This window comes from Capsicum annuum, chromosome 3 (genome assembly GCF_002878395.1).
Source record: "Capsicum annuum cultivar UCD-10X-F1 chromosome 3, UCD10Xv1.1, whole genome shotgun sequence".
In the NCBI taxonomy this organism is placed as follows: domain Eukaryota; kingdom Viridiplantae; phylum Streptophyta; class Magnoliopsida; order Solanales; family Solanaceae; genus Capsicum; species Capsicum annuum.
The window spans coordinates 264,382,095-264,395,775 of NC_061113.1; the positions used below are offsets into that span (position 1 = coordinate 264,382,095).

General features: G+C 35.5%; 1 protein-coding gene across 2 annotated transcripts; it reads left to right on the forward strand.

The window, feature by feature from the left end:
• The first annotated feature begins 5,196 nt into the window (after positions 1-5,196).
• On the forward strand, positions 5,197-10,618 carry LOC107862200 (alpha-dioxygenase 2). Of its 2 annotated transcripts, none has more exons than XM_016707688.2 (11): positions 5,197-5,489; positions 6,264-6,377; positions 6,473-6,733; positions 7,032-7,181; positions 7,498-7,631; positions 8,085-8,298; positions 8,471-8,616; positions 8,993-9,220; positions 9,417-9,619; positions 9,697-9,940; positions 10,039-10,618. In XM_016707688.2, exons 2-11 carry the CDS (start codon positions 6,285-6,287, stop codon positions 10,262-10,264), a joined length of 1,899 nt encoding a protein of 632 aa, XP_016563174.2. In that variant the 5' UTR covers positions 5,197-5,489; positions 6,264-6,284; the 3' UTR covers positions 10,265-10,618. The 2 variants fall into 2 exon arrangements, with proteins under 2 accessions (XP_016563174.2, XP_047265974.1); XM_047410018.1 differs by lacking the exon at positions 5,197-5,489 and adding an exon at positions 5,544-5,790.
• The last annotated feature ends 3,063 nt before the right edge of the window (positions 10,619-13,681 follow it).

Sequence of the window (13,681 nt, forward strand, 5' to 3'; positions counted from 1 at the left end):
TTATTCATCGAATTTCCAAGTTACTTATAAATAGTCTGGCTACTAAAATTATAAAAACTAGCATTAGTGAAATTCGTCACTGTAATTATTTAGTGATAAATAAAAATCAAGTTATCCAAAAAACCTTACTAATAATAAATTAGGACCTAATTGTTTTTGTATTGTCTTTTTTTTTTTTGGGTTTCCCATCCGGTGTCTGATATCCGCATTGGAGCCCGACTAATCCGGATTCGTGCCGATAGGGCCTCATTTGAGGGGTAGCACTCCCAACAGAGTTTTTTTCATGCCCAAAATCGAACCCTCAAACCTCTTAAGAAAGGAGCAGCCCTATCCGCTGCACCATAACTCATATTGATTTGTATTGCTTTACTACTACAAACTAATTCCAATTTCCACCCCACGTAAATTAAATGGGAGAATAGTAAATATGACATGTTCCTACAATTGAACAGTAAATGCAACTTGTCCAAACTCGAGTTGGACGTGATACTTTTTTCTGATATGATTTGGTAAATCACACTGATCTGTCTTTTTTTTTTTTTAGAATTGTAGTATTCTAATTAATTTGTGTGTATCTTGATTAATTTCACGAGATACTTGCAGTATTTCACACATATTTATTCAAAGCTAGTTGCGAACTTGGGGTAAACACCCGTTGGTACGTGAATTAAATTATTCTGCGATAATAATTCGTGAATTAATTTATACCATATGAAAGATGATATAAAGCAATCTCGTGTTGGATGTGGATAATATGCTATATCTCAAAACTAAGTTTGGTATTAGATTTATATCACGTTTGATTGATGATATAAATTAATCTTGAAATAAATTTATACTATCAGTCAAACATGACATAAATTTAGTATAAAATCTAACAATTGAATACCCCATTTTTTATTACATACCAAAATGGCCCCTTAAATTAATTTTGTGCAAGCTTTACCAGACATAATTTTAATATATATGCGTTGATGAAACATGATATGTTTTTATCAAATTAATCAAAATGCACATAAATTAATTCCGACACAGTAATTATGAAAAGAAGAAAAAAGAGACGATAGCGTAACCTGGCTTTCCAAATTGGCAAATGCACTGTACCTCCACCTATATACATAACATACTCCATCCACGTCAAATTAGATGTTATTTTTTACTTTTTGATAATTTGATTAATTATTAAAGTTAAATTAAAGAAAAATAATTTCATTGTTTAACAATTCAAATTTCAATGTTCAAAAAATATATGAACAGTACCTTCGCTTGAAATTTTTTTTCATATCAATTTAATTTAAAAATATGTTCTAAAAATATTGATCAAAAGTTATATAGTTTAACTATCAAGAAGTATAATATGATAACAACTTTGGGAAGAAGGCAATATTACTATATATTATTTCATTGATGTATTAAAGAAATAAAGAGAACTCTACAATTATTATTACATATAAACGTACATAGTCTATTTCGTTATGATATACTCCTCGTTTTAATTTAGATTTTGACTCGCCACAGATAATTTAAGAAAGTAAATAATATTTTTAAATCATATGATTTTAAACTAAAAATATGAAAAATCTATTAAAATACCTTAAATCTCATAGTTTTAAACAATATGTCCTGTGGAAAATAAAAAATTATCAAAACCGGAAACAAACATTCAATCGGACTTTAAATAAAAATAAAGCAAAAGAAATTGAAACGCGGGAGTACTAAATATCTTCATTATCCTGTCCTACACATGTGGAAACTAGCTAGTACTAATAAAACAAACAAATTTTGGGATAACATTTGTACACCAAAGGCATCGTTATCTAAATAACTTTAACAAAAAGAGGAGGTACCAAAAGCAGCTTTGATTGTTTGATTAGTTTTAACTTTACTAAAGCTATAATGAGTCACCAATCACCATGACAACGATACTTCCACGTCCACAAACAGCTTTTACTAAGAAGAAACAGGTTAAGATAATAAGTTTATTAAGATTTTAGATGTATAATTTCTCATCATTCTATGCAAAATATAGAATATTTTTATTGGAAATAGTCTCTATATTCTACAAAGGTAGATAAGTTTGGTATATATTCAATTGTTTTTAAATTTCACTTATAAAATTATACTGTGTTATTATTACGTAATAATAATAATTAGAAGACTGACTGTCTTGTACTACTGATTGCTGCCAGTTTGTTGTGTAATGGGTGGGGAATTGTTCATGTTGGCTTTGCTAATATCTTCTTTTTCTTTTTGGTGTGTGATAGTGGGTACGTATACATGTCTTGCCAATAAATAAGATTATAATTATATTCCTTTTTTTGTTAATATGTTTCCTATCTTTTAATTATAGACAACACAATTATATGCCAAAAATTAATCTGTACACACATGCCAAATTAAAAACAAAGCTACAAAATTTGGTTTCAGTCTTTTTCGATATTCTAATTCTGCCATCATTTCATGCGTATGGGAGAAAGTTGTGGGATCTGCAAGGACATGTGATTAATATATTGTTTCTTTATCCATGATCTTTTTAGATCTTTTCTTTGTTTGCAAACTTAATTAGATAATAAGTGTTGGGGAGGTGATTAGATAAAATAAGACATAGATCAGCTTACCGAGGAAATGAGAAATTTGTAAATACGACACAAATCAGCTTACAGAGAAAACGACATTAGAGAGGAATTTGTGAATGACACATTAAAATAGAAGGTTAATAGATAGTGCTGTACTAGCAGTCATAATATCGAACATGTAGTCTCCTGCCTTCAGTTTATGTGACTTTATGATGTTCTAGTACTTTATTGCAGTTACTGCTTAATTTGTTTTAGTATATTTTTACTTCAATTACTGCTTTTGGACCGTCTTTTCTCAAGTCAAAGGCCTATTGAAAAGATGAAGATAGTTTCTCGATTTCTAAGATAGAAGTAAGCCTGGTGACTAAGTAACATACTTATACTGCATATGTTAAACTTCCCTTTGCATCTTAGTCTGCAATATGAAATTTCTAATGTATATATTTTTAAAAGAGCTTGGCCAAAAGAAGCACGGCATTTTAGTACTCAGTACTTTTATTTTACTTGTTGAATAAGCTTTTTGAAAAATGATGATTGACGTAAGTATTTTATTACAATATTCATATTTGATGTTTTATCTTGAGCCTTTGGAAATGATTAAAATAAGTAAAAATATATTTTTAATATATTACACAAGTAAAAATAAACGAGAAAATAATATTTAATTAATGTCATTATTGGCCAGCCATATTTGCTTGTTTAGTTGTTTGTTCGAAATTAATTACTCCCATTTATAAATACTACTCCTAGTTCTAGTATATATTCTGTTGTAATCGATGCTCATTTCCATCGTCCACCCTTGTAACACCATCTAGATCGTTCTAACACCCAATGCATTAATAGTATGTTTGGACAGTTTGGTATATAAGATGTTTTCAATTTTTTTATATTTGATTAATTAAAATATTTTTTTAAAAAATTGAAAAAAGTAATTTTCCTAATAAAAGTATGAAAAACAAATTTCATAAATGACAATTCAAATTTATTCTATCAAATGCCTCGGCACCTATAAATGTTTTTGGATGGATATATTTTTGCTTAATTATCACACACTAAAAAACAAGAAAGAAAATCCATGTATTTTTAAATATTTTTTATGAAAATATTTTTCTTCATAGCAAACACATTTTCAAAATTAAATTTAAATATTTAAAAATATTACCTAATTATACTTTTTCAAATATCAATATAATAATAAAAATATTATAAAAATTAATCGAAATTTATATAATTTTTGCTTAAAAGTAAAGAAACAAGAAAGAGACCCTCCACGAAATTAACTACGGATAGTGGGATTTGGTTAATGTGGACGTGCCGTGACAACGTCACTTCAACTTCTTTGAATAGCAAAATAAATCTAACTTTTTTGTTAAAAAAAAACTTTTTATTTCAATTTATTTGCCTGATTAAATACAAAAGTAAAAATAAAAAGTTATGCTTTTTAAAAAGTCAAAATGACCTTTTGGACCCTACACTATATCGGTTTTGTAAATTGGACACTTCTACTTACATGTTTGTCATCTGGACCCTTGAGCCCATTAAAAATCTACATTTTGCACCCTTTAACCGTTGACCTTGCTTATGTGGCATTGAAATGGTGACTAGGACAAAGAGAGTGTAGCCACTCACCTGGGGGCGAGTGAGGGTTAATTTTTGACCAATTTTACATTAAAATAATTTTAAAAAAACAAAAATATTTTTTTTGCCTCCCAACCCCACCCCAGCCCGTCCCCACCCCCACACCCCACGCATCCCCGTCCCACCCCACCCCCACCCCCATACCCTACCCAGCCCCATCCCACCCCACCCCAGCCCCATCCCCACCCCTCACACCTCACTAGCCCCTTCCCCACCCCCCACACCTCACCAGCCTAGTTCAGCCCCTCCCCCCCAGCCCCCCCGCACCACCTTTACTTTTTTATTTTTTATTTTAATTTTTTCTCAATTCAATTTTTTTATTTTTTTTAAATAAAAATTTAAATTTGTAATTTTTTTTTCTTGGGGGATTAAAATTTAAATTTGAATTGAAAGTGAGTGATAGTGAATATTGAAAAAAATTAGTGAATATTGCTTGAAAAGAATTAAACTTTTTGTGAATTTTTTAAAGATATTCAAATTTAAAAATCAAAAATTTAATGAACTTATAGTTAAAAATTTAAGAATTTTAATTATTTGGAATGAATTTGATGTTTAATTTGTGAGCAAAGATAAAAACATGATTATTCAAATTTTTCTACAATTATAAATTTTTCTTAGTTTATTAAATTAATTTTAATATTTAATTTGTTATTTAGCATTTTAAAAATGACTTGGATTTAATGTAATACTTTATTTATTTATTTTTTAAATGACAGGGCAGATGAGACAGACGTGGGGAGAATGTATTACACTCACTAAAAAGGGTTTAAAATGTTGCTTTTTAGTAAGTTTAAGGGTCCAGATGATAAATATGTAAGTAGAAGTATCCAACTTACAAAACTGATATATTACAATTCATTTTGCCTTTTAAAAACATTAGAGAAAAAGTAATACGCACCGAAAAAGGCTAAGCAAACAAATAGTAGTAGTCGTTGAAAAAAAAAAAACCAAATAGTGGCACTCTCTTTAATTTACACAGACTAAAAAACAAATTATGTCATTCTGTTTTAAAAGAGGGAGTAGTTATTATTAACGAACCTTCCACATTCTTTAATCACACTTGCTAGAATGAGAAAAACCTCTGCCGATTTTTACTGTTGCAAAATACTTGCCTAGTTGCCTATTGTACAAATTACTCTCCTGTTACGGGAAGATCATTGATTTGTTTTGCTTATTTAGGATGTAGCAGACGTAGGAAGTTGATGCTTATTGGCATGTGGGCAGACGTACGAAGCTGATAAGTCGTTGCTTATTCTTCAACTACTACTTTTGGAGGTGTGATTTGCTATGCAGTTTATTACTCTAGTCTAGCTACCAACTACCTTTTTTTTTTCTTTTTTCTTAATAACGGTAGTTTACGGGCCAACTGAGCAGTACAAGTACCTACCATGTACTTGCTTAAGCAGTGAAGTGAGGGATACAGAATTTGAACTTTATGTATTGTTACTTATTTAGAGGAGCTTTTACCATATATACAAAATCTGAGCTAAAGTTACTGAATTCGGATGAAACAGAAATTCTACTTTTGTGCGTGAGGTCTGCGATAGAGAGCTTTCGGGAAATGAAATGAGGATATGTAAGGGAGTGATGTTTTGATTAGATGTTAGTTCTTTGCTTTAGGATCTTTCTTTTAGGGGTGGTAACTACTTTGAATATGAAGGATGAATAGAATGTTTGTGATGTTAATGTTCTAGCTTATTCTATTTCTATCACTCAAACGAGAGGTCATTTTGGATGTAATCCTCATTAATTAAAGAAAGTATATTCTGGTGAAATCTAACAGGAGTAATAGTTGCCAAGCTCATTAAAAGATCCATCATACACAAGCTACTGTACACTTGTCTTCGATTCGCGTAGTTTGTAATATAAAATACTGATTAATTAGAGACAGTTGAATGCTTCAATCTTGATTGGGCCTACTGATAAGAGGCCATTGAATGACATGAAACAGGACAAAGTTGCACAGTTTCAACACTTATAAATGCTGTACATCTTCCCTCTCAATCTTCATAGCACATCTCTTGAATCCTTTTGTCTTTTTTTTGACAGGTCAACTGCTGAGAAACCCTCATGGCATTCTCATTTTCTCTTCCAGCTTTTGTTCATCCCCAACTCCGGCATGTTGTTGCAAAGATGTCTGTGCTTGACAGAATTGTGTTCTATGTTAGTGTTCACCGTTCCCCTCTTTTAACCATGATATATTATGTGTTACAATTTAGAATATGTCTTTTACTAATGACCTGTTTTTGATATATCAGGTGGTACATCTCGTAGACAGGTTTGATCTATGGCATAGATTACCGGTATTACTGGGGTTGGCTTACCTAGGACTAAGAAGACACTTGCACCAGCGATATAACCTCTTACATGTAGGAAAAGTTAATGGCAAGAAATATGACACGGAAGAGTTTACCTATCGAACTGCTGATGGTACGTGCAATCATCCTGTGGATCATCTAGTGGGCAGTCAAGGAACCTTCTTTGGCCGCAACATGCCACCATCAACTTCAAGTTATGGGGTAAGCTAACAATCAATCAACTATGCCCTGCTAATTAAACATGGAAAATTCACAGCTTTCTGTTCTTGTCAAAGCTCTCTTTGGTAGTATCAACTTTCGTTTACTGATACCAGACGTTTCAGTTTTCTGTTCTGTAAGTTGGGGGTTGCAAATTAGTCTATTGAATCTATTTCAATGATTTATGCTGATTTTTTTGAATAATTAGCTAGTATGGTACAATTTCAGATAGTCGTCGTACTACTATCTGAAAACTATAGCTTGAGATCTCTCACTCACTTAATATCATTTGAATATGCAGCTGCTGGAACCTCACCCTGTAACAGTGGCAACAAAGCTCTTCGAAAGAAGAAAGTACACAGATTGCGGGTGTCAATTCAACATGCTAGCGTGCACGTGGGTACAATTTATGATCCATGATTGGAATGACCATATGGAGGACACTGAACAGGTACCTAGTTCTTGCATAAATAAAGGCATGATGAAATTCATCACCTGTTGCAATAACAGGCAAATGTTGCTGGGAGGCCATTTTCTGTTGTCTAACTTGTCAAAGTTAGTATTTACTTTGCTTTATGAGGACATTATTTTGGTTGGTAGTTAAGGAAAGTTCTTTAAGGTTGTAGGTAAGACTTCACTGTTTTCATTTTCCATTTAAGAAGTGGACGAGATTTAAAGGTCAACGTCGGATACATGCATTTAAAGAATTGACTATTCGTCCTGGCAAAGGTGTGTTTTATGTTTCTCTAACACAAGTTTTCTGACAGGTGGAGCTTAGAGCTCCTGAAGATGTTGCAACAGGATGTCCGTTGAAGTCATTTAAGTTCCTTAAGACCAAAAAACTTCCCACTGGTTCACCTAATCTGGAGTTTGGGCATTTGAATTCAAGGACCCCATGGTGGTGAGTGGACTCAAAAACTCTAATCTCCATAGATAGAGCCTTAAGATTCTCTCTAAACAGTTGAGATTTTATTTTTACTTCTATCGACTCCAAAGCTGGCAGTAAAACAAAATACCTTACTGGTTATGGAGAAAACTGGTAATTTCGGAGGATGGTTGAAAATAATTACCTGCTTAACTGAAAATATTTATCAGGTAAAAGACTCTTTTACTCTATCAAAGTGCTGCTTTGTGGCATGCTAAGAGTTTGAGGTAATAACCACGACAGAGATGGAGGGAGAAGGGAGGCGAAAATGTTACTCCCAATTGACATATAAACCTGTCAGCTCTTGTCCACACTGTCCAATTGGAACTTGATTTGATCCTTTACTTTTGATTCAGATCGGAAGTTAGTCTAATGATGGAGTCGTATTTCATGATCTAACGCATCATATATGTTCCTGCTGTTTTTTAGGGACGGGAGTGTAATATATGGCAACAACAAAGAGGGCATGACTAGGGTGAGAACATTTCAAGATGGAAAGCTCAGTGTCTCAGGAGATGGACTTCTTGAACATGATGATAAAGGCATTCCAATATCCGGAGATGTTCGAAACCATTGGGCAGGCTACTCTCTCTTCCAGGCCTTGTTTGTGAAGGAACATAATGCCATATGTGATATGCTGAAAGTAGGTTAATGAAGTACCAAAGTTTCTCTTTTCTATGGTCATATTTGCTGAATGGAAATGAGAACTTTAATTGTGGATGAAAATGAGCATGTATTATGACATTTTGCAGTTAGCCAGGCTAATTTTGCACCTAAAAGTACTTTTGCTTAAAAAACTGATCTTTTTATCTCAGGAACATTACCCTGAATTTGATGATGAAAAGCTGTACCGACATGCAAGATTGATAACTTCAGCAGTCATTGCTAAAATCCACACGATTGATTGGACGATTGAACTTGTTAAGACTGATACTCTAAAAGCAGGAATGAGGGTCAACTGGTAAGCCCACTGCTAAGTACTGCTATTAGTACTTGATAAAATCGCTGTCATCGCACCTGTGTCTGATCCCTAAAAAGTAATGCACTTTTGGCTGATGTGACACGGGTGCTGCATCTTTATTTGGAGGATCCCAGCAAACATAGTGCGAAATAGTAAATTCTACATGGAGTAGGATAACGTACCGAACGGATAGTGCCCCAAGCTATGTGCTATAAATGTGGTTGAACTAACAAATAGCTCCCAGTTTTCATTTTCCAATGAGTTGTCATGGTCAACCAAAATGTCATGCATGATGCTTGTCAATTGTCATTACGAATGACTACAAGTCTATAGCATTAGCTATTAATGTTAACTAACAGACTCTAGTCTGATTCAGGTATGGCTTTTTGGGGAAGAAAATAAAGGATATGTTAGGGCCCAAGTTTGGACCAGTACTGAGTGGATTAGTTGGTCTTAAAAGGCCTAGAGATCACGGTACTCCCTACTCGTTGACTGAAGAGTTTGTTAGCGTCTACCGAATGCACTCACTTTTACCTGAGACAATTGTTCTGAGGGACTTGAAGCCGCCTACTTCAGAAGACAAATCCTTGCCTATTCAAGAAGAGTATGTTTATCCATTTACACTTTTTGCATTATAAGCAAATTATTGCCTTCCCATATGGCAGAATTTTTTACATAAGCTTCTGATATTGATTTGACAGCATCAAATATTATCTGATCTGCACATTTGAAGTACTCCTATAACACAAATTAAAAGAACTTGTAGGATATACATTTTTTTAAGTGTCTTGTGTAATCAGGATTCCTATGAGGGAAATGATCGGGAAAGAAGGAGAAAAGAACTTGTCCAAAATCGGTATGGAGCAGATGCTGGTCTCGATGGGTCATCAGTCATGCGGAGCTGCTTCGTTGTGGAATTATCCATCATGGATGAGGAACCTCGTTCCTCATGATATCGATGGAGATGATAGACCCGATTTAGTTGACATGGCCGCCTTGGACAGTATGTTCATCCCTCATCAAGTCCTACCAATTTTCATCTTATAAATGAATTACATGCTGATTTTCTAATTGAAACAGTTTATAGAGACAGAGAGAGAGGAATACCGCGGTACAATGAGTTCAGAAGGAATTTGCTGATGGTACCAATTAGCAAGTGGGAAGATTTAACTGATGATGAAGAAGTAATTGACGCTCTCCAAGAAGTATATGGTGATGATACTGAGAAGCTAGATCTCCAAGTTGGTTTACACGCGGAGAAGAAAATTAAAGGCTTTGCCATTAGTGAAACTGCCTTCAACATATTCCTGCTCATTGCTTCAAGGTTTGTCTATATACTGACGGTGTACAAAACTTAAAACTCTATTCCAAATAAGAACTGATCTTCATGCTAATTCCCGTGACTATGTTTTTCCTTTCCAGGAGGCTAGAAGCTGATCGATTCTTCACAACTGATTTCAATTCGCGAACCTACACAGAGAAAGGCTTCGAATGGGTAAACAAGACAGAGACATTAAAGGATGTTATCGATCGACACTTCCCTGAAATGACAGCGAAATACATGAGATGCACAAGTGCTTTCTCACTATGGAGTTCAGATCCAGATCCTAAACACTACTTACCTCTATATCTGAGACCAGCAATCTAATACGAAGTACTATATTTGGTTGAATGTGAACTTTGTATAACCTTTGTATGCGAATAATATGTAAGAGACAACGCCAAGCTAGTTTGCATGTAAAATATAAAGTGACCTTAGTTTACGTTCAGATGAATAAACCACCGGGAGCTTGTATGAGAGTGAGTTTGACTGCCCTAACTATGGCGGAGTCTATGACACGTAGTTTTGTAGCATACCTGTTGTAAATGGAACAATCAATAATGTATTAGTATAATATGTGATGCACTTGCTTGTACTTGCAAGTTCTTTTTTGTTTTCTGGAAAAAACTTTTGTTGTGTAAATGACTCTGGGAAAATAAATAATTTCCTCATCAAGTTGAACTCGAACTTTAGCTTGTATAAGGAAGCTTGCATGTGTTAAATTACTTACCTTCGATGTTTTCACCAAATCATACTGATTTACAATGATGAAGTTATAAATCAAACTGAGAATATATATTACTAATTTAGCGATAAATGGTTTAGTGACTAAAGTTATGTAAAGACCCCCTGCCATTTATTTTATTAGATTATTGAGAGTGTTAAGAAAGGGGCGTATGTTAAGTTGATTGAGAGTTAAGATGAAGAGGAGAAGCGGGTGAATAGGGAGGAGGAGGGAGGCTAAGTTAGCAGTTACGGTTGCTAAGATAGCAGTGTTTGAGAGCTTGTATGCGGGATTAGAGGAGAGAGGTGGGGAAAAGAGGTTGTTTAGGCTTGCTAAGGCTAGGGAGCGGAAGGGTCGTGACCTCGATCAAGTGAAGTGCATTAAGGGGGAGGATGGTAGAGTTCTGATGGAGGATGTTCACATTAAGAAGAGGTGGCATGAGTATTTTCATACTCTTGAATGATGAGGGGGACAGAGACATTGGGTTAGGGGAGCTGGAGCACTCAGAGGAGTGCCGTGATTTCAGTTACTGTAGACGTTTTGAAGTTGAGGAGGTCAGAGAGGCGATTAGCAGGATGCAGAGGGGTAGGGCAACGGGGCCTGATGAGATTCCGGTGGATTTTTGGAAGTATGCTGGTGGGGCAGATTTAAGGTGGTTGACTGATTTATTTAACGACATTTTCAAGACTGTGAAAATGCCTGAGACCTGTAGATAGAGTACGATGATTCCGTTATATAAGAATAAGGGTGATATTCAGAGTTGCAACAACTACAGGGGTATTAAGTTGTTGAGTCACACTATAAAGATTTAGGAGAGGCGGTTGAGCGGAGGTTGAGGAGAATTGTGTCTATTTCGTAGAATCAGTTTAGATTTATGCCCAATCGCTCGACGACAGAGGCAATCACCTGGTGAGGAGATTGACGGAGCAGTATAGGGAAAGGAAGAGGGACTTACACATGGTGTTTATTGACCTGGAGAAAGCGTATGACAAAGTCCCTAGGGAGGTTCTTTGGAGATGTTTGGAGGTAAGAGAGGTCCTGGTGGCGTACATTAGGTCTATTAAGGACATGTACGATGGAGTGAAGACTCGGGTAGGGACGACTCGGAGCATTTTTCTGTCGAGACAGGGTTGCATCAATGATCGACTCGTAGTCTGTTCTTGTTTGCGTTGGTGATAGATGTGTTGACGCGGAGTATTCAAGGTGAAGGGCCTTGGTGGATGCTATTTGCGGATGATGTAGTGTTGATTGATGCAAATTAGAGGTTTAGAGGCAAACCCTTGAGTTTAAAGGGTTCAGGTTGAGTAGGTCGAAGACGGAGTATATGGAATGCTAGTTTGAGGACTTGAGGCAAGAGGACAAGGGGTAGTGAGGTTGGATTTTCAGGGTGTTTGTAAGAGGGATAGTTTTAAGTATCTTGGGAATGCAACAATTGACGAGGATATCTCTAAATGTATTGGGGCAAGTTGGATGAAGTGGAGGCTCGCCTCTGGAGTGTTGTGTGATAAGAAGGTGCCCCTTAAGCTTAAAGGCAAATCTATAGAATGGCAATCCGTTCGGCCATGCTGTATGGAGCATACTGTTGGCCAGTCAAGAACTCCTACATTCAAAAATTGAAGGTGACAGAAATGAGAATGTTGTGTTGGATGTGCAGACTTACTAGAGAAGATAGAGTTAGGAATAAGATTATTCGGAAGAAGGTGGGAGTAGCTTCGATGGAGGACAAGATGCAAGAAGTGAGGCTGATATGGATTGGGTATGTTATGGGGAGGGGCACGGATGCCCTAGTTTGTAGTTGTGAGAGGCTAGCTCTGGATGGTTTTAGGAGGGTTAGAGGTAGGTTGAAGAAATACTAGAGGGAGGTGATTAGACATGATATGGAACAGTTACAGCTTACTGAGGACATGGCCCTAGATAGGAAGGTATGGAAGCCGCAGATAAGGGTAGAAGGCTAGTGTGTGTGGGTGAGTCCTATCAAGTAGTTAGGAGAGCTTTGGTGTATCCTGGTTAGTAATCCTAGGACTGTGTCCATAGGTAGGAGCAGCTAGTTAGGAGAGTTTGGGTGTGGTGGGTATTTTTGGTTTGTGAGTGTATGGTATTACTATGTGGGTATCTTATTTCTTATTTCTGTTATGCCATCCATTCTGTTTCATGTTTCATTACGAATGTGTTTGCTATTCTTTATCTTGAGCCGGGGGTCTATCAGAAACATCCTCTCTACTTCTTCGGAGGTAGCGGCATAAACTGCGTATATTTTACCCTCCCCAGGCCCCACTTGGTGGGAATACACTGGGTTTATTGTTGTTGTATTAATAATATAAGCATCAGAGAGGCAAAATTTTTACATATAACTTTTTTCCATTATTAGTAAGAGCCAATTATAGGCAAAGTGACTAGTAAATGAAAAGCAAAAGAATTTGAAACACGAGAGTACTAAGGCTCTGTTTGGCCATGAAAATTACTTTTTTCCTAAGTTGGAGTTGGAGTTGAAGATGTGTCACACCCCTTTTTTTACAACCAAAAAGATATGATTTTAAGTTCGAAAGGGTTTTTATTATTAAAGTGACAAAATGAAAATTTGTTTCAAAAAAAGATTATTTTTACATTCAAAACTCAGAGTCGCCACTTGGCAGAATCCGGTATACCAAGTCACCTTTGGAAAATCTTTTTTGAAATAATTTTGACTCTAAAAGACTGGTTTGCGAATAGAGATTCCGACTAAGTAATTCTGTTGACCGAGGGGAAGGTGTTAGGCACCCCTCAGTCCAGTGGTTTAACCACGGTCACTTGGTTGAGAGTATCGACTAATTTGACACCAACTAGTGTATAAACCACACAAAAACACGTGAAACAATCAATCAACATGTCAAACAAAATGAATCCCAAAAAATATAAAGTCCAGTCCAATTATAAAGTCCCAAAATAAAAGAAAATGCGGAAATATAAACCTACTCTATTCTACCTAATCCTAAGCTATGCTCCATTGCTTTCTCTACCTGTCGCCTCGGGCCTTCTCTCGA

What these genes read in the sequence shown, in the direction of transcription:
- LOC107862200 (XM_016707688.2), top strand. Translation starts at nt 6,285, where the DNA reads ATGGCATTCTCATTTTCTCTTCCAGCTTTTGTTCATCCCCAACTCCGG. An exon ending in AATTCAAGGACCCCATGGTG is followed by an intron (nt 7,632 to 8,084) that starts GTGAGTGGACTC and finishes GCTGTTTTTTAG; the next exon opens with GGACGGGAGTGTAATATATG. An exon ending in TCCTTGCCTATTCAAGAAGA is followed by an intron (nt 9,221 to 9,416) that starts GTATGTTTATCC and finishes TTGTGTAATCAG; the next exon opens with GATTCCTATGAGGGAAATGA.